Raw genomic sequence first — 20,201 nt, forward strand, 5'->3', positions numbered from 1 at the left:
TGTGGGGTTGCCACTTATGGTTAGTGAACCCATTCAAAAGTCCTATTTAATAAAAGTCGTATGTTACAGCATCATGTATTCTCCATCACGTACGAACATACACAACCTGCTTGCAGCAACAGTCTTAAATGCCATTTGATATCATGCTCTTCTTAGGTTGACACGAAGAGGAACATTTCCAAGACAAGAACCCCAGTTCTCCCTCCAAGTCCTGACTTACTGAATTTCAGGGAGAGGGATTTCTTTACGTGCTTGTTTTAAATTATAGCCACAAATTTGGAAGAGAAAAGAGAGAAGGCAGCTTGATGAATACTGGCAATTTTTAGAGAAGTATTTTTGGGCAAATGATTGCATATGCTTCAATGTGTTAAATATTTGGGAACATCTGGCTTTTTTTGTTGTTGTTTTCAATACCCAGCTGAAGCAAGTATGTGCAAATGAAATGACTTGCCAAAACCCAAATGCATTCATTTTTCTACCTAGGAAATTAATTCATATATGTACTTTATAGAGTACCTGTACTTGCAAAACCACCTGTAATAGTATCTCCCAAATTCAGAATATTGGACCCATATTTTTGAAGGATCCCTATAGGAGGCACAAGTACCAGTAGAAAGCAAACCAAGGAATGAAAGTCTAAAGCTGTCAAATCCTCCACGTTCAAGAAAAAAAAAAAAAAAAAAAAAGATAAAGCATTGTAGAAGTTAACATACCACAATGTTACTCAATGTTATAAAAATCACACTGCTTGGTCAGATAGGGGGGGAAAAAAAGGGGGGGGGGGGGCAGAAATCCCCCACTTTTCTAAAGGTAATCAAAGGGATTTAATTCATTTATTCACAGGATTAAACTGTTTATCATCAGTCTTCATTTTTCAGCCTAATACATGAAGACCATTTTGCTGAAAGCAAACATCGGTAACAGAGTACATTTCACTGCTTTACAGCCAAATCCAGGGTGTTCTTCAGCTGAGTTTCATTTACTAAACCTCGCTGACATCAATCATGTTAAACTTGTACTAAAAATCTACTGCAATGCCTCTGAGCCAAAATGTCCTATCAGTTTAATCAATGCTATTTAAAATACAACTGCAGCAGCACTTTTAAAAATTGGAAAAGTAATTTGGATGCCAAGCATGCATTTACAGACCCAAATTCAAAAGTGCCTTAAGGTAACGCAATAATAACGGATAATAATGCAAGTATAGCATTAGGAGAATAGAAGTGCATTTTTACTTACGTGGCACTGTTACCCCGTAATGCTGGGTGTCACTGATCAGCAGTTTCCGTTTAAGTTCATTCAGTCCAACCCCTACAGGACCTGAAAGAAAAAAATTGTGCTGTTTCTCAGCAGCCAGTCCCCTCTTGTCTTCAGGTGTAAGTACTCTTCAAGACTATGTAGCATATAACTTATAATATACACCGGCTTTTAGTCACAGTCATTTGGAAATGCCCATGGTTCTAGCCTCTCCTAGAATATACAGCACTGACAAATTTCAGGGGATCTAGTTGGCAATTACTCTATTCTGACTTTATTACTGAGGAAAAATCAGTGAAAAAAATATCAGTGGAAAAGCGGACAGCAAAGCTAACTTTCTTTTCTACAGCACCTACCCTCTGTTTGCACCGATCTCCATCCTCAGCCCCACTGCAAACCCTTGCACCCTACCCTGCAGTTTTCCAGCACAAAACCTGGTCTGGCTATACATTTTGCCGGAACACGCGCGACTCACAGCCTAGAGGACCCCAGCTTGCATGCACGAAGCTCCCCCAAAGCCTCTGCACTCCATGTGTCGGCATAGCCTCTTCCTCACTGCCTCCAGCTGCTGCACCCCTTGCCTGCACTAGGCTCCCCTGAGGACGGTTGCTCCCACGACCGGAGCCCTGTTCCTTCCATCCCCAGCTGCAGGCAGGAATACTGCCCAGCCTCTGGCTGGCCGTAGCTGTCACCATTCGCCTGTTGACTATGTGAGGGTGGCATCACACAGGGAAAGGGAGGAAGGGCAGCATCCACCAGGTCACAACTGATTTGGGATATTCGGGTTTCTGTCTTTGCTGTTGATTTTCTTTTAAACTGTGCTCATCTCCGAGGATGACAGGAAGAAACAGACCGCAGGGAATTTTTTTGAGCCGTCTCCTCCACCTCCACTTGAGTACTGCTGTCCTAGAAGCCACTGAGCAGATGTTCCTCTTGGCTTTTGTGCTGTCCCTAACTCTCAGCCATTAAATAGTGGTGCTTCAGGTCTCAGTGAGGGCATTCTGTCCCATGAGGTCTCAAAGGGCAGTCGGTGCCTACCCCCAGCAGCCCTTCAGCAGGGCTCCAGCAGGCCTGGACCCTTTCCTGGTGGGTCCATGGCATTGTGTGTGTGAAGGGAGCTCAGTTCTGCATGCTCATGTGTTCCTGACAGTGCAGTGACTTCGTTTCTGCAAGCAGTATCAACAGCGGAATGCAGAGAGTGAGTCATTGGAACAATATCCCAAATAATACAAGGATAATACATGTGGTTTTAAGCAAAATTCTTGCTCTTCTAGTAAAAGTGACACATTTATGCATGGAGTACTTCTTACCAGAGTCCTTTTAAACATTAGAAATACAAACCCTCATAAACATTTAAATGAAGTAGTGATATATCGGTTAGTAGTGAGAGTCAAAAATCAAAGACTGATGCTTCAGCACCTTCAGGTGCCTATTTATAAAAAAGACTGTCTGCCCTGTCTGAAGAGAGAAACACATAACGATGAAAAGCAAATGCCTGCTACTTTGCTGCTACCCCCAAACTACAGTCTCTCTGAAAATTTTTATTTGCAGTTTCTGCATTTATAATTTTTATATGTTTACGTAAGTTAAACACACAACTACATTTCAAGTTCCATCTCTGACCTGCCTGTAAATTAATCTATCAGTATGTATAAATGTTTATTAAATATGGTTTACAGCAGCCTCTACTGGTGCATGTCTGCAGAGGAAAGCAATGTGTTATGTAGATAACAGCATTACTTTTGTTCTTATTTTTAAAAGAAAAAACATTTATCCTTTTTTAATAGTATAGCTATTTAAGGCAAATACGGATTTTTATAGGACAAGTAATTAGAATTCTCAATATATCCTAGCGAAGTAGAATGAAACAAGTGGAATTAAAATTTAAAAACACATTGTATTCCTTTCAAGCAAAAAATCTTTCCCATCAAATCTACACAAACATTATTTCCTGAGTCTACACGCTGTCAAATCAACAATATGCTTTTAGCTCTATTTATATGTAAAGAATCCAGGCTTCACTTCCTGCGACAGATGCTTTGGAAACTTAAATCAAATCTGTTTCCAGACCACAACCTCACTACTACTCCATCTCCCCTTCCAGATTACCATTTTAAAATCAACTTTAAATTTAACTACTGAAAGGTGCAGATTCTTCTTTGCGGAGTTCTCATAACTGTAGCATATGGACGCTGAAGGCTGATTCCTAATTAGCAATGACATCCATTATGCTGATTTTTACACTACACCTCCCAAGTGTAATGTACACTTCTATTCTGAATATTCTTTTCATTTTGATGCAGCAGAGAAAGATGCCAGTTTCTAATAATTATGAATGTGAACACAGTTTGAACTCAAGAAGAGAATAAAGCATCAGGATTGAAAAGGACAATCCAGATGATCCATGACCATAGCATAGTTTTGGATTATTGGAAATCACCCCAGGCAGCAGGATTTAGTTATGGAGACAGATTTAGAGATATTTTGTTTATTATTTTAAAGGAACGTTTATGTTGTTTCTTACTGTTGCAATTGAGTCACATAAGCTATGTTAAGTCATGCACAAAAGGACTAGTGCCTACCTCACTTTATTGAGGGACACTTGCAGAATTAAATTCACAATCGTTAAAACTTGCATTAAATTTTTAACATTCAGACATGTCTGAAAAAAACCTGAAAAAATTGTTTGATGTAAGCTCAGGTCTCAGGAGGGTTAACCCAACCAGCCATTCTTCACCCATAGATACATACTGAGATCCTAGAGGTCCATTTGAAAGAAAAAGACAAAAAAAAGAAAGCAGTCTTTCAGAAAAGATTTTGGGAGTAGGGTGACAACATCCCTGCTGGGAACATAAAGACCCTGTAGAAAACATGCTTTGACAGAGGTTCCATGGCTCAGTTACTAATACAACTGATGACCATAGTGCAATGACTGCACATGCACGTCCACTTATAGCTCAATGAGATATGTGGTAGGAAAACAGAACCTCATTTTTTTACGTTACAGTAAATTATAACTAGCAGTGGGAATGTACTTTGAGACTTGCTGCTCACGCGAGCAGGATCAGTGAGTTCACACTAGTAGTCTCATGGGCAAGGTTAGGTGATATGTTACATCCTATATATTCATTCCTGAGCTATGCTGACCTACCCATGCCTTCAACCAGGAAAGTTTAATGAAGACACCAATTCTAGGCCTCTTTCTTCATTGTCCAGATACTCTACTTGAAGCAGTATGGCCATGGGAGCCATGTTCCTGCACTGCTGCTGTAGATCTATTACACCTCTGCAAGCCACTACTCAACACACGCTGAAGGTAACTCAGGAGACGTGGAGAGTTAGAAGCCACTTTCATTTCATCCTCGCCTGCTCTGAGACAGACCTGGTCTCCACAAAGCTCCTTCATGATAAAACCAGAGGTGAAGGATTTTTTTAAGAGTATGTAAGCAATACAACAGAACATTTCCAGCCCCGGATTCTTTTCCTTTTGCAGTGGTGACCAGAAGGACACCTTTGTGGGGAGTACTGACAACCTAATTCAGAGACAGAGAGACTTTTCTGATCGTGTCACACACCAACAGTAACTGGTCCTTCGTGGTTACACACCTCTGGTCCTTGCTTCCATCACTGCGCACTCAGGACAAAGGCATCGCCATGGGTGACCACAGCACCCAAGAGGCTCTGCATGCCTCTGGTGGTAACACTGCATGCACATAACTGGACGTGTGCTGGGGGACACGTGCTTATGGCTTGTCACTGCTGACCTTGCTTTATCCTCGCACTGCCCCTTCAGAAAGCGCTGACTTAGCTGGAACTACCCCATGTAAAGTTACGGCATGCGGCACATCCATTCTGACTCTTAGGAAATAAAATTTGTGCTAGACTGGCCCCCACAATTACTGAAACAGAAGCCTTTGTGAGCAGGACTTTCCCCTTATTAATGTAAATAAAAATTCTACTGTCTAAGTAATATGTTTCATGTTAAAATATTCTGCCTTTGCCTGACAGGTCTGCAAGGTATCACACTTAAATGCTGGAAATATTTGTGAAGGAAAACTGCAAGAATTTGTGGGCAGCCTGGGAACAGTCAGTTCCCAGAAGACGACTGGTGACATGATATTGGGTAATTTCGTTTTTTAGCAGACTCACCATATTCGTAACAACTAAAAGCACAGCAGAAGCATCTGTATCATAACTGCTTCAGATGATCTGTTATTTAGCCCCAAGGATATGCAGGACTTTATTCATGAACCTACATCTGCAGACAAGGTAAAATCTTGACAAACTAATACATCTAGCTGAACCTGAGACTAATATATATATCACACTACAGGGTGCTAAAAATTACTGTGTGCAATTTGCATTCTGTAAATTAGGCTAGACCAATTTAAAATGAAGCCAAAAGAAATTTCCATTTCAAAGCTGTCAAACTCCCTCCCCCTAAAAAAGGGCACACACACACACCCCCTGCTGAAAAACCCTTCCAACAGTAAATTATACATTTAGGCCTCGCACAAGACAACAGACATTTAGTGCCTCGACCAAATATAGCCAGGAATTAATTATCTGTCCCTTTGTTTCCTGGTATTAATATCCAAAGTATATTTGACGGATTATATTGAATGCTGCTACTGGCACAGAAAAAGCTTTTTCAATGTGTTCACTTCTACTATACCTGCATTGCTTAGCTCTGCTAGTTTTTCCATATTTTGCCCAAGACATTTTTATGGTATTGGCCAGACTTAAGCTGCTCTTAATATCCAGAGAAAAACATTAGAATTACTGAAGTCTGCAATAAATTTCTGAACTGCTTTTGTTACCGAAAAAGCACACTTTCTTCATTTGATTTATTACAACAAAAATCAAATGAAATCTCGAGGTATTCCTTAGATCAGACATATGCAATTTGTTATAAAAAGTCTACTTATCACACTTTTGCACTGCACTCTGTTGATGTAACTGTAAAATCAACCCAACCATGTTATTACTTGTTGTATATAGCCCACAATCTCACAGTGATCACGCTAGTAGGTGGCTGAATTTTAGTGCTGGAGAGTGACAAAACTGTTTATTAAAAACTACATTTAACGTTCCCTTGGATATGAACGATATGAAAACACAGCTACTCGACAGTTCGTAACAGTCTCTGATAGAGGGTCGTATTTCTCTGCTCTGCTACTTTCCTAATGGAGGAAACTTCCTAACAAAGCATCAGCCTATGTGCTACTGCAAAACAATAAGCAATGAGACGTTACTCATCGGTCGGAATGGTTACTCATTACTTGTTGATACTCCAATGGTTACCTTTGAAAAATGTGAGATAATACACTTTCTCTTCTTTTTTAGGAGACTGAAGCAATGCATTTTGATTAGGTAATAAATGCTGTGAGGAAGCCATGGCAGTGACAGATTAGAAGAACAGAAAGCTGACTAAGGATGACATCTTGAGTCTTCTGCAGCTATGCCTGCAGCTACGCTTACATCCATTCTTGGCCTACAGAAGTCCATCTCTCACCCACCCTTTTCCCTACTTGTCTGTTTACTTGCTCTTAACACAGTAGAAGGGTTTGTTTCTTTTCATTTATATAGTCTGTCTTTGCTGACCACAGGTATTTATTCTGTTATTTTTTTCTTCTTTTTTCCACATAGATATATTGATTGATCTCTAAGAGCAGAACACCAACCTAATTCTTTTGAGTTTTAGTACGGCTTGACTGTCAGGTTCAGACTAGTAACCATGGCAGTTACATTTTAATGTCACCTCCCTTCGGTTTAGTAAAGCTTTAAATATGATCTCCTAAAGCATCCTTATATGCAAGCTGGGACATCCTGTCTAGATAGGTGGACTACTAGATCAGGGAAAAACTGGATGGATGATCATGTTCAAAGGGAAGGGGTGATCGGTATGTGCTCTACTGGGTGACTCATTACAAGTGGAGTTCCTCAGGTGTCTACCTTGGGACATACTTTGTTTCATATCTGTATCAATAACCTGGAGGAGGACATAGAATGGGTGATTATCAAGTTTGCAGATGCCAAAATGGGTGATGCAAGTGACTTGCTCAAGGGCAGGGCTTCCGTTCAGAGGGAACTGATATGCTACAGGCATGGGCTGGCAGAACCTTGTGAGATTTGATGAGGACAAATACAAAGTCCTGCATCTGGGACAGACTAAGCCCCACAGCAGTAGGCTGGGGACTGACTGGCGGAGGAGCAGCCTGGATGAAAAGGACCTGGGGGTCCAGATGGGCAGTAAGCTAAGCAGAAGCCCACAGTGCACACTGGCAGCAATGAAGGCTAACAAGACTGGGCTGTATCAGCAAGAGCCTAGCCCGTAGGCAGAGGGAAAAGATTATTCCCCTTCACGCGGCACTTGTCAGATGCTGGGAGGAATACTCTGTCCATGATGGGCCCTGCACATCAACAATGTTGATAAACTGGTGCAAATCCAGTGGAGGGCCTCCAAGATGGTCGGGAGCTGAAGCGCATGGCCTGTGAGGAGAGGCTGAAGGAACTGGGTATGTCTAGCCTGGAGAAGAGATGACTTCAGGGGGACCCACCAGCACTCTTCTGATACCCATTGAGAAGATGGAGGCCACCTCTCTACTGAGGTGTAGGTGGAAAGATAAGAGAAGACATGCTGGGAAGACAGGTTCCCAAAGTTGTTGTCATCAGCAACCTGCTCTGAATTCAGTGTTAATCCTGCTGAGGGGGGGGGCTGGACCAGGCGACCTCCTGAGATCCCTTCCAATCTAAATGATTTTGTGGTAAGCGTTGTGCTAATCAGCAGTCCTCTGTTTTACCAGGTCAAAAATAAAGAAAATAACTTACCAACCAAAACTACAAGCCTGTATTTGTCATTAGGTTGTCGTCTATATTTTGCAACTTCTTCGTAAGTTGGGATATCTGCTGTATCATACTGATCGCTCTTCTTGCACTCATACATAGATTTGTTTGTTTTTTTATCTTTTCTGCTAAGACGAAAGCTTCTTCTAAAACCAGCTGCAATAAGAACAGGATTTTTTCAAAGTAAGAAAATAAGTCTTCTCAGAACGTGAAAACAGTCTCTTCCAAACATTCGAGGACTGGTGCATGGAATGAAAAATTGTATTTATATGTTTAGTAAGCCAGGTCGTTTAGAACAATATTTTCCCACAGTTTTAAACTATTTCAGGTGCCTATTTAAACTGCAAAATTAAGATTACCAATAAAATCACAATAGTTGCAACAAGCTGAAAATATAATTACGAGTTAACATAGTTAGATAATTTGAGTATCTTCTACATTAGTATGTATACATAAGGAAATTCATGCCATCTGGACTCTCATACCACCCTTAATGCATTTCTAACAAATCACCGTGGCACACAGACCTCCAATACAACATATAGGACAAACACATCTGGTGGTTGAAAGGGTTAATTAAAATTAACTACTTGAACAATCTTCTTGTGCTTAGCTCCATGCTGATAGTATGAAAAAGTGCACAAAACTTTTCCAAAGATGTTTAAAAGTAAAACCAAACACTGTTAAATTCCAAAACACTGTGAAACATCTTAGACAATACAGCACCCATATTATAGATATGTTAGCAAGAAATTAGAAGTTAATATACCTATTAAATTTGCATTTACTATTGCATCAACAGTGGACATCCACAGGGCCTATATAGAAGACTGGAAATTTCACAGAGCTTTTAAGTACTCTCAAAGGAGATAATAATAGGCATTTTCAAGCAGAACAGCACAAAACTCCCCTTCTACACTATACGTTAAAAACTGATTTATTCCTCTGTTAATGACTACATTACAGTTTTTCAAATAAATCCTTTACATTGCATTATATTACATTTTGTTGGTATCTCTATTGCACCACTTTTTTTTCTAAAAAGAACTAGAGGAAGGACTGCAAAGTGATTTCATTATTTGGGGGTAATAAAGTAAAACACAAACTACACTTTAAATACTGGAAAAAAATCCCAACACCCTTTTTTTTTTCTGCCCGGAACATTTCATAGGATAGTAAACACATGTAAACTTTCGGTGACCCCAGATTTTTCAGCAATATGTTTTCATAAACTTGTAACAGCACTTATGTTTAGGTGTTTGAGAAGTAATCATATTACAGTTTTTTCTTCAAAGGTAGTATATGGCAAATTCAAGACCCAGTTCTGCAAATACTTAGAACCAGATCTGAAGCAAAATCCTAGAAGGCTTAGTCACAGGCTTAGCATTTTGTATGCACGGAGTTCCCCTTAGCATAGATCTTTGCAGAACCTGGACCAGAGAGGATGTTAACTAAGTTATTTTACTGATGTGAGCCCCAATACCTACGGGAATCCGTAACACATACACACAAAAAGGGAAGAAAAATTTCTTTGAGAATACAGTGATGCCATAGAATCACAGATTCGTTTAGGTTGGAAAAGACCTTTAAGATCATTGAGTCCAAGATCCATTCACATTCAAAATATGAACAAGTAAAATGAAAATCAATGAAAAAGAAGAGCTAGCATGCACAGAAAAGGCTGATGACATTTTTAAGAGCTACAGTATTGTCTAGACTGAGGACATGGGCTGGGATGGAAAAGGGACAAAAATATGAAATATGAAAACATAATGAAATGAACGGAGTTATGTCATTACTTAAAGAACACCACTAACACTGAAGTGACTGCAGTCAGAAAAGCCCCGCTGGGAGTGCAGATAGCTGCAAGCTTACACACTCAAGAGAAGGTCTAGGAGATCTCGTCTGCCCTAGGGTGAACTCCATCATGACACGAAGATGTTTTCATGCTACATAGCTGCCTATACAGTTAGGTGTAGTTATGTAAAGAAAGGTTAAAAGTAACATTAGCAATACAGATACATGAAGCAAGTTACAAGTTTCCTAAAGCCTCATCTAAAAGACTCCAGATAAAAAAAAAAAACAACACACAAGAAAAAAAAAAAACCCACATCAGTTGCCCTAAAAGCAAGTGGAAAATTGTTCTGAATCTTTTTCTCTATAATTATTTTTGTATAACCTTTTTTTTGGGGGGGACAAAAAAGAATGGATAAGGAAAAGAAAAAGAAAATGAAAGAATAGTTATTCAACATTTGCTATGAAACAGTCTACAGAATAAAGAGCTTTGTCACAAAACCCAGAATCCACATACCTGGAAAAGGTAAATAGTAAGAGTAGTGATCAAACGAAGCAAAATCAATTGTCTCCATTCACATTTGGTGTCAACCTTACAGATACCAAGAGCTCCGTGCCTTTGAGTAGCTGTCAGAGCGCCATTGCCAACAGCTTCTTAACCTCGTCTCACATGTTGAACTGTGGAATCTTTAGGAAAAACATTCTTTTTGCAAAATCTTCACATCAATCTCTGCTGTTGTTTTACTAAGACCACTTGTGACTTGTTCCTCTTTTCTCCATCCACTTTATTCAGACTTAATTACCAACTACCAGGTGGTGGGTTACTAAAGAATTTTTTTTCATCTTTCTCTTAAAAGAGGAAAAAACCCAGATTTTTTTTTTTTAATTAATCCAAAAGGATAAAAACTTTCAGTGCTGTCTTCAGCCTGATTCATCCTTTGTCACTTTTACAGGCTGCACATAAAGCATCACACTCAAGTGATACAGTACCACTGCTAACATGGGTTTCCTGATGAAGGCATTTGATACTCTGTGACTGAAACTCAATAGTAAAATGAAAACAGTAATACTGTCCTGTATATTAAGAAGAGTCAACAAGTTCAACTAGAACTTCAGACATTACAGAAAAGCTATTATATTAATTAAAAAACCCAAACACGTGAGCCAGAGATAATGAAGCAAATTTCCAGTATGGCTGATTTCTATGCAGTGTGCTGGTGAAGATATTCTGTAAAACTACTGGTTACAAACCTGTGATACATTGATTATTTTGCCACTTTAAGACTACTGTCAATTTTCAAGTTGTTGTAACTTCTCCTGAAGGCCCATCTCAACAGTCCTATTCAGAAACCCAAGAAAGCTTGCTTTAAGCAGCTTCAAAAATCAAGGAAAACATGCAGCTTGGAGAGGAAGGATGAGACGTATTTCAAATATATCCAAGATTTTTATGATACTGCTACTGCATTCCTGGAAACACGATTCCTCCTTTCTCACATCTGCCATTATTATGCCCTCACATATGTGGCTTAACTTTACTGTGACCTTCAGAAGCTATTTTATAAAGAACCATTAATAAATATTTTCTATTGAACTCTGCATTTATGATCACATTATATGTTGGGCAGCTATGACTGGAAAAGATTCAGCTGAACTGAAACAACATTGTACTTGCAAAGAACAAAACCATCTATGAACAAGCAAAAAAATGTTCTGCAAATGTTTCCATATTTTACAGTTCAGGAAAGATGAAAAACAAACTTCATATGTTTAAATTAACAATAGAGAATTATTAAAAATATTGTGAAAAATCACTACAGAAAACCAAAACCAATACTGATATGCAATAGAAAAATAAAGTTTCTATAAAGTGATTAAGCTTAAAAGTGAATTCCTATAAAGAAAAAAGGGAAGAAGCATTGCTTGCCCAGAACATTTGATAACATAAACCTTGATGAATATGAAAGGAGCTGCAGGCTACAATGTCTGTGGAATATGGTTATCAGCAGAGATTAATCCGAGTTGCCAAGTATGCAGACTATAAAATAAAAGGGGAAAATTCTGTCACTAAAGCAACATAAAATCCTGAACACTGAGAAGTTTGCACCAGCTCACTGGTTTCAGCTACATGACTAGAAACTTACTGAACATGCAAACTCATAAACTACTGTGGAATGTAACTGATTTGGTGAAATGAGAACAGCCTCTGGGAAGAAAATATCAAGAACAAATGTTCTCAAACTACAGATGTCTCCAAACCTTATAACACTTCTCAACATGAAATAAAAATCAAAAGCTGCTACTAATAAACTTAATTAAGGCCCAACAACAATCCAAGAGAAACCACTTATATCTCTAAGAAAAAAAGAATGAAAAAAACCCCACCAAACCCTAGCAGAAAAGTGTGATTATTATTCCTTTAACCACTACAATATACATTTGGTCATCTTGGAAGAACATCCTTACATTTACATGGAGAAATCCACTCAGACCTCACACAGAAATCCAGACTGAAAACAGGCAACACATGAACCTGTCTCCCTTAAAATACTTTAAATGACGCTGATGTAAAAAGCTGTGCTTATTCAGTTTTAATTATATAATTCTAAAGAAAAAGAGAACAAAAGATTGTGACTGTGTTGTGCGAATTTAAATCCAAATATATTCATGAAAGTAGAAAGTTAATTTCCCAAATTTAGAGAAATCACGCTAACAGGAAACACTGCAATTTAAAATCACCTATGCTTCAAAAATTCATCAGTGAAGCTCCAGAATGCTATAAAGCACTTACACATGCTTTTGTTCATTTTCATTCATTAAAGCAAGTGCTTGAATATGTGTTTAATTTAGGTATATTATTCACTGAATTCAGCCTAATCTTACATAATGTAGAGTGAGCAAATACTGTTTAATTGTAAATACATTTCCACTAACTTTTTGTATTCGTATTACTGACAAAAATAAGTTTGGTACCATGGTCATTATCTAGGTTTGTATGAACAGAATATTTTTACTAGATACTTCTGGATTTTTATTTTCCCCCAAATATTGGGATTTTTTTTATACCGTCTCGTATACTGAGTATTTCTATTGTTAGACAGGAACTGCACAAACACAGAGCAGACTTCTAACTCTGCTTGCTTCTGGACTGATTCCCAGCTTGCACATTTAGACAGGGTTAATAAAAATTTAGATTATGTCTGGATTTTTAAGACAAAATTGAGAATAGTAAACAGATGATATTCATCTATATTTACTGTATGTTCATAAAGGTTCAAGTAATGTAACTAGAATTTAAGTTTGGCAAAGGCAAACTCTTAATGTTCTCCCCAGCAATTCCTCAGGAAATTACTGCAGAAACACACGATACTATACTGTGACTTAAGTATTAGAATTTGGTGAAAATTCATTAGATTTATCTAAGTCACTTTTGAGGGCAGGATTCAAAATAATAGCAGCATAATCTTGGACATAAAAGATCTGACCCCAAATGGTACAGACATTCTGCTTTCTGAAAGCTGCTTCTTCTGTTGCCCTTCATGACCACCTCGTGTGTGCCTAAAGCACAAATCCTTTCTGAGAGGATCAGATGTTCACGGAATATCCTGGTTCACAGATTGAAATGCCGACAAATACAGAGCCCTAAACCCACAACGAGCTGTAAACATCAACTGAAATTTTTTTAATGGATATTAGAATTGTTGTAGTTCACTTGATTTGATTTTACATACCATCAAAAGCAGCATGAAATATGACTTGCTCATTTTGGGTTTAGGAAGTAATCAGTGTAGCCGTACTTTGAAAACTGTTTCTAGAATTCAGGCATACGAATGATTTACCACACTTCAACTTACCGCATGCTAATGTCCGTAAGTGTGAATACGTACAAGGTAATACAGGCCAACTCCTTCATCAGCGGTTAAGATAATTCAGACTACCTCGCTCTTGTAACAGGTTACAACATACAGACAGTTACTCAGGTGTCACTAAAACACCCTGAAGTTGCTGGTGTGATCCAGGCCCTTCAGTGACAATGTTTTAGGGTTTGTTTTCAGTGTACCATGTTTAATCAATAATAATGAAGAGACTTGCCTAGAAATGTTTAGTTACTTTGTAATCTAGAGTACCATAAATGCCTGTCATCTTTCAAGAGCATGCACATTCAGAAAAATTGACATGTTCAGGGTTTACCTCAAAAAACATTACTGCAAAACACAGGTGGACACTGAGAATAAGCTGTTTTCAAAAATCAGACATATTTGTTTTCCCACTCTCCTAAAAAGCAACAGGCGGAAAAAAACCCAACAAACCTCTGAAGGCCTTCACCACCCCCGGGATTGAAGGAATATATGCTCAGACCAGCGGGAAAGAAAGAGGCCCCCCTGAGCAGGAAGGTTGACTGCTGCAGTTAGATGTGTAGATGTGGTGTGGGCTCCCAAATACCTAACGGAGGGTTTACAAAGTGTCTCTGCCGAGGACTCCTTTACCTTACAGACTATCAGAGTTTCACACCTTGCACAGCACACAGAGGTAAGAGTTTTGTGTCCTCCCTGCAGCTGGCCAGCAAGTTTTGTTCAAATTATTACACTTTAGACAGTGGCATTTGTCCAGCCCAGAAAGTCATTCTACAGCAGTTTGTTCCTTGAGAAAATACAACTGAAAAATGATTTAGGAGAAAAGAAAACTTAAATGTGCTCAAATAGGACTAGGCTCCTAATGGCTTGTAAAACAAGGGGACACTGGAGTGCATGAGACAGTTTGAATTACAAATCACTGCGTCTTGTCACCATACACAAAAGAATGGTAACATCAACTTTCCAAAGCCTACCTGCTTCATCTTAAGATAGGATAATTTTTAATGAACGATTCTTAGTGAAGAGCTCCAAGGAACCTCTGATTTCTAAACCAAATAGCTAATTATTCACAACCAGTGAATATACTTCTGTCCTTACTCCAAAACTGGTCCTAACCTTAGACGAGTCATCTTCTCCCTGTTGTTCTTTCTGTCTTCTGGCTCTTCTCTCCAACACCCCACTTCCAACGGCACTGACTCAGCACGAGAAGGCTGAGAGCTCTGGACCGATGGCAGCACTCTGCTATGTGGAAGCCCTCAAGAGATAAACCATTGCCTGAAATGTACAGTAGTTCTCCAATAAATTTTTTAAGGTTTTGCCTAAGTAAACTACACCCTATCTTGATTTTTTTGTTTGTTTGTTATTTGCATCTGGGACAACAGTAGCTTCTTCCTCAAGACACCTTACTAGATGACGGAGCCTTTTCGGTAACTGCAGATCAAAATGTTTCACTGAAAGGGCTACAGCACTAAGAAAAGGTGGACTCTTTTGTCAGCTTCACTCTCCAATAAAGCAGCAGCCCACTAAGATCTGATTGCAAAACCATGATAGTCTCATATTGAGAATTCATGCAATCTGTATCTGCAGACAGAAAGAAAATGGGGGGGCGGGGGGAAGCTGGAACATCTTTTCTGTTACAGAGACAATTGGATAAGGAAAATGCAGTTCATCCGGAATCGCATCCAAAGTATCATTTGCCAAGCATACTTCAATCCCTCAATACAATTACAAATCAACCTTAATTTAGTTGATTAACAAACAAAGGTAAGATGTTTTAGCATGATCAGATGACCACTAGTTCCACAAGTATGTGATGAAATTATACCACACTAAGGTTTTGGAAAGAGGTCAAAGTTCTTTCAATTATATAGTTTGTGTCTTCCCTATGTAGTTTATGCACCACATTTAAGAACAGCATAATGCAACATGAAAACCATCTCTGATTTACAGTACTGCTCTAGGGTGTTTCAGTGAGCCCAGTGGCTTGGAAGTACTGAAGTACTTTGACAAGTTTCTTCCCATTCCTCTTGTAGTAGGAGGATGAAAGCCTTGGGAAAAGGGCTGGTTGCCACAAAATCCGCTTCAGCCAGCCTTCAGCTGGCAGGAATTCTGGACAGTTTCAACTAAAATATTTTTACATAGCTTTTTAAATGGCACAAATTAGAAAGTTGAAACATATAACGGAACATTCACCTTTTTTAAATGTTACTTTTGTTTGAAATTTGGAATCTTGAAGCTGAAGCCAAAGGACTCCTTCCCCTCCTCTTCCCCCCTCCCCGCAATGATATGTTGAGCTCAGACTAGCTTTAAAGCTAAATTTAAGCTATTGAGTTATTATGACTTATTTTGTAATGTGGAAAAAGCACCAGTGCCTGCTCTGTATTCTCACTGAATCCTCCCAAAATTGTTAGATAGACATGTACAAAGAAAAAAGGTGTAAGCAATACTTGGACAGAACCGAGAAAGTATATCTTTAGACTTACTCAAACTTTTCATGATACAGTAACCTTCCTGGTTCATTAAACACATTAACGTACTTTAAGTCAATATTTTCCCAAATTTTTATATATATATTTATTTTGACTTTAAAATGAAACCGGTATTTTAGTAGCTGATGTTTAACCAGATAAAAGCATACACTACATAAACCCTTTATGTCAAATCCAATGAGCCATTTTTAAAACCTTAATATTCATGCTTTTCTCATGCAGAGTAAGGACATTTGTATGCAGATTACCCCCAAAAGCAAAGTGGACACAGTAGTTCCAGGGAAAAGAAGCTGAAAGAAAGGAAGAAAATTTTCTTTTGTAACCAATTGCTCACCTAGATAGGATCCACTGTTGTGGCCAGCACATTCAGCATCTTCTGGACGAAGGGTAAAAGCATACAGAATAAGAGCCAAGAAATAAAGCAGAATAGTTAGAAGCCCAGCAAAAAATACAGAAGAAATTACTTAAAAAATGACAACTGTACAAAGCATAGCATTAAAAAGCCTTCAATAAGCCATTTTCTTAAAAACATAAAACAACATTTATTGTTTTATATTTTAGCTGGAGATATTTTGGAATTTTGCAGCATGCACACTGATCCTTTTACCTTTTCAAGCAAAAATTGTGACGACAGCAAACATTCTAAAAAGAATTCTAACACTGTATTCACACTTTATCAGTTAATAGAAAATATGATGCCACTTAAAAGAAAGCAAAATGTATTTGATGTAAATCAAGCTTTTTTTCATAAATTATAAATTATCAGACTTTAGCTTTAAGTTTTGGCTCACTGGATTAGACAGAAAGGTTTTTGATCAAAAACACATCCTCTCATTTGATATGGAATGGCTATAATGTATATTTTTATATGCCAGAGGCCCTTTGATCAAAAATATGAGCTACAATTTCTAATGCCTTTATAAACAAAGGCCTCTTAAGTTAAAGATAAAAAAAATACAAGAGATCAGCTGCTATTACTTTAACATATGCTGCACGCATAACAGTTACCAACTACACTCATAGGGAAAACAGTAAAGACGACACTGCATCGATGAACCTTCTACCATCTCAGAGCAATACTTTGTCAGCATTAATTACAAATATGAGACCTCTCATGGCCAGGTAATTAAGTTGGAACCATCACTTTCCATCCCAGCCCACCAAAGTTTTGCTAGTATGACACTACTTTTCTATGTCTTCCAGAAGTTCAAGAGAGAAAAAGCAGTTTAAAACAACAGTTCTAATTACTGATCTTTACGTGAAGCAACTAGGAACATTCTGGTATTTTTATCTCCTTTAAAAGATGATTCAATGTATCGGGTGGCAATATAAAAGCATTATAAGTACAACATCTCTTAGAAACGTTGGACTATATTCAATTTAATTCTAAACACATGTTCTCTAAATAAAATTATTGGGCTATGCAGGGAAACTTTTGTACATGTACCTTCAATTTCCTCTGAGAAGCACAAAGGAAAAATAGGAAAGGAAATCATTAAATGGAGCGAAAACATAACTTAAGAAAGAAAAGTTAAATTGAAGAAGAAAAATGCACCTACCACACTCAACCGCTTCCTCATCTTAGAACAGCCAAAAAAACAAAGTATTATTGTTTAATACTTCATAAATAGGAAAAAATTTAGCTATGTAAGCTACTCTAAAATCCTCTTGATAGCACCTATTATATTGAGCCATATACCAACATACCGGTACTGAGTTTAACTGACATGTTTAACTACACTCAGTTCGAAAAGAACCTAAAAAGACATTGAAATATTATGTGCACTTTAAATTTCCTATATGAGATTCTTCCACTGTTTATTTGGTAGCAATGACCTTACCCAGCTGACATGGAAGATCTTTTTGTTATTAAAGGCAAAGTTTGTCAATTCCATTTAATCAGTCTTAACCTAGAATTTCTAAGAATCACTTACCATGAACATGATCTCAGTATTTTTCTGCACTTACAGTAATAGCTGCTACTGCCCTTGGGCCTGGGTTTTGGAAAGGTTTTAAGGTTTTTTGCTTTTTTTTTTTTTTTTTTTTTTTGAATGTCTATAGTCATAGCTGCAAAAATACTGAAAGAATTTATATACCCTTGTCATATTTTTGCTGTCACTATCCTAATATAATAGATCTACCTAACACTTTCTGCTTACCTATAGTAAGTCAATAATTTTCTGGATCCTTGACAGTGGATAACATACACTTTCACAATCATCTTTGGGCTTTTATGTAAAAGCAAGATAAATAGAATGAATTTTTATTCACAAACATACTGTATACTAAGGTCTAGATTTACTATAGATATTAGATATTTATTATAGATATCTAGACATTTTACAATCTACATCTCATACAAATTTCCTTTGGAATCTGGATAAGTATGCCCCAAATATAAAATATAAATATATAAAAAATATAAAATAAAAAATATTTCAAAGAGTTTCCATGAAGCATGTCTTTCCTTGGAATGTGAAGAAATTACTCAAGAGATATTTTACAATCTTTTATGTGTAACTGATGTACCAAAGGCTAGGCTCCAAAGAGCTTTTCTCATCTCGTGTCATGAAATGGATACAAGAGTCTTTTCTGCCCGGGGAAGAATACTGTTTTGCAGAATAATTTCTTGGTACCTTTTTTCTTGAGGACTTACATTTAAAAATACTAATTTGGAAGATTTCTCTGAATATTATTTAAAGTTTATTTATACACTCAAGGTGACCATACGGTTTTAGTAGGCTGGAAAGTCCTCTAAGGTGAGCACTGCTTGGCTGACCACGTCTGGTGCCTTAAAAGAGTGCTGTCGTCTTTGTGAGTTGAGAGTGAAAGCGTTGGATCCTTTTCCCTCTCCTGACCTTAAAAGCTCCCAGTTCTTGCAATGACAAACGCCCTGAAGCTGGACTTAGGATGGCTGGATGGCTTCCAGGTACTATTTATTTCTCCTTCTCCGTGCTGAGAGACCTCTTATATTTCCTGATATGTATGGCAAGTTCTCCTGCATGTCCACTTGCATGACCTTCAATAGGCTGCAATGTGTCTCCCAAAAATAAGTTACTAATGCTCAAAACAGGTTCACATCAATATATCTAAAAAGTCCCCTGAATTCAACAAAGTTATTTGGCTTAACTAGTGACTCTCCCTTTTAAAGCGTTCCGTTTGGTATTTTGTCACTGGAAACAGGCAAGTCCTCATTTATGAACAGGAAAGACTGGACCAGGAGAAAAAGAGGTCTGTACCTACCCACAGGTGTATGTTCACTCAGCTCTGACCACTGCAGACCTTCAGAGGAGATCTGCAAGTGTGGGAGATGGTAGAGCTACAGCAGCAGGGCTGAGTACAGCTGAAGGGAGCCCAGGTTTCTGGGCTGCTCCTGCTAGGAAAGGGAATGCTCTTATCCCTAAATCAAAGATGTTAGGATTCCCGGGTAAGCCAGCTGATCCCAGAGAGCACAAGCTAAAATGTCTACAAACTGAGGTTTAATACTGAGATAAAGTGGATCCTGAACTTTTTGTGTTTTGTTAAAAATCTCCTTCCTTAATGCTGCTCCTGGCTCTCTTGGGTTACTTCTAAGGTTGAAGATAATCGTCTGTAACGAAAAGATGTAGGAATTCAGTGGGTCTTCCCAGCTTAATGCCGCTATGAAACAGCCATCAGCGTGTAGCTCCCAATTTGAACTTCACCAGGAATTTCACCAGGGCTGTTGCCTGTCCCTAGTAAAGCCAGAGGTTATTTGCCAGGAACCTCTGTGTGTCTGAAGCAGTTGTACGCTTGCAGCAGATATGTGCAGATGCATGTCTAAAGTTCCAGCATTCAGAGACGTGGAAAGCTGGGGTAGATCTCAGGCCAATACAGTTTCACTAAATTGAAGAGGGCGAGAAAGGAAATAGAGGTGTTTTATCTGGAAGGATCAAGTAAGAGACTGAAAGAGGACAGAGGATAAAGAGGAGGAAATCTGGTGGGA

At 38.3% G+C, this 20,201-nt stretch overlaps 1 protein-coding gene across 5 annotated transcripts in view; it reads right to left on the reverse strand.

Moving 5' to 3' along the window:
- Positions 1-20,201, reverse strand: part of MPP7 (membrane palmitoylated protein 7) — a 157,603-nt gene that overhangs the window by 8,130 nt on the left and 129,272 nt on the right. For 3 of the 5 annotated variants that reach the window (XM_040591416.1, XM_040591415.1, XM_040591419.1), the window contains 5 exons: positions 17,797-17,817; positions 17,685-17,696; positions 16,572-16,613; positions 8,089-8,259; positions 1,240-1,320 (listed from right to left, as the gene is read on the reverse strand). In XM_040591416.1, the coding sequence (XP_040447350.1) occupies positions 1,240-1,320; positions 8,089-8,259; positions 16,572-16,613; positions 17,685-17,696; positions 17,797-17,817 (327 nt within the window). The remainder of the gene's footprint in view (positions 1-1,239; positions 1,321-8,088; positions 8,260-16,571; positions 16,614-17,684; positions 17,697-17,796; positions 17,818-20,201) is intronic. The other 2 variants (XM_040591417.1, XM_040591418.1) reach the window with 2 other exon arrangements.

The sequence above is a fragment of the Falco naumanni genome, chromosome 4, assembly GCF_017639655.2.
Source record: "Falco naumanni isolate bFalNau1 chromosome 4, bFalNau1.pat, whole genome shotgun sequence".
NCBI classification, from domain to species: Eukaryota; Metazoa; Chordata; class Aves; order Falconiformes; family Falconidae; genus Falco; species Falco naumanni.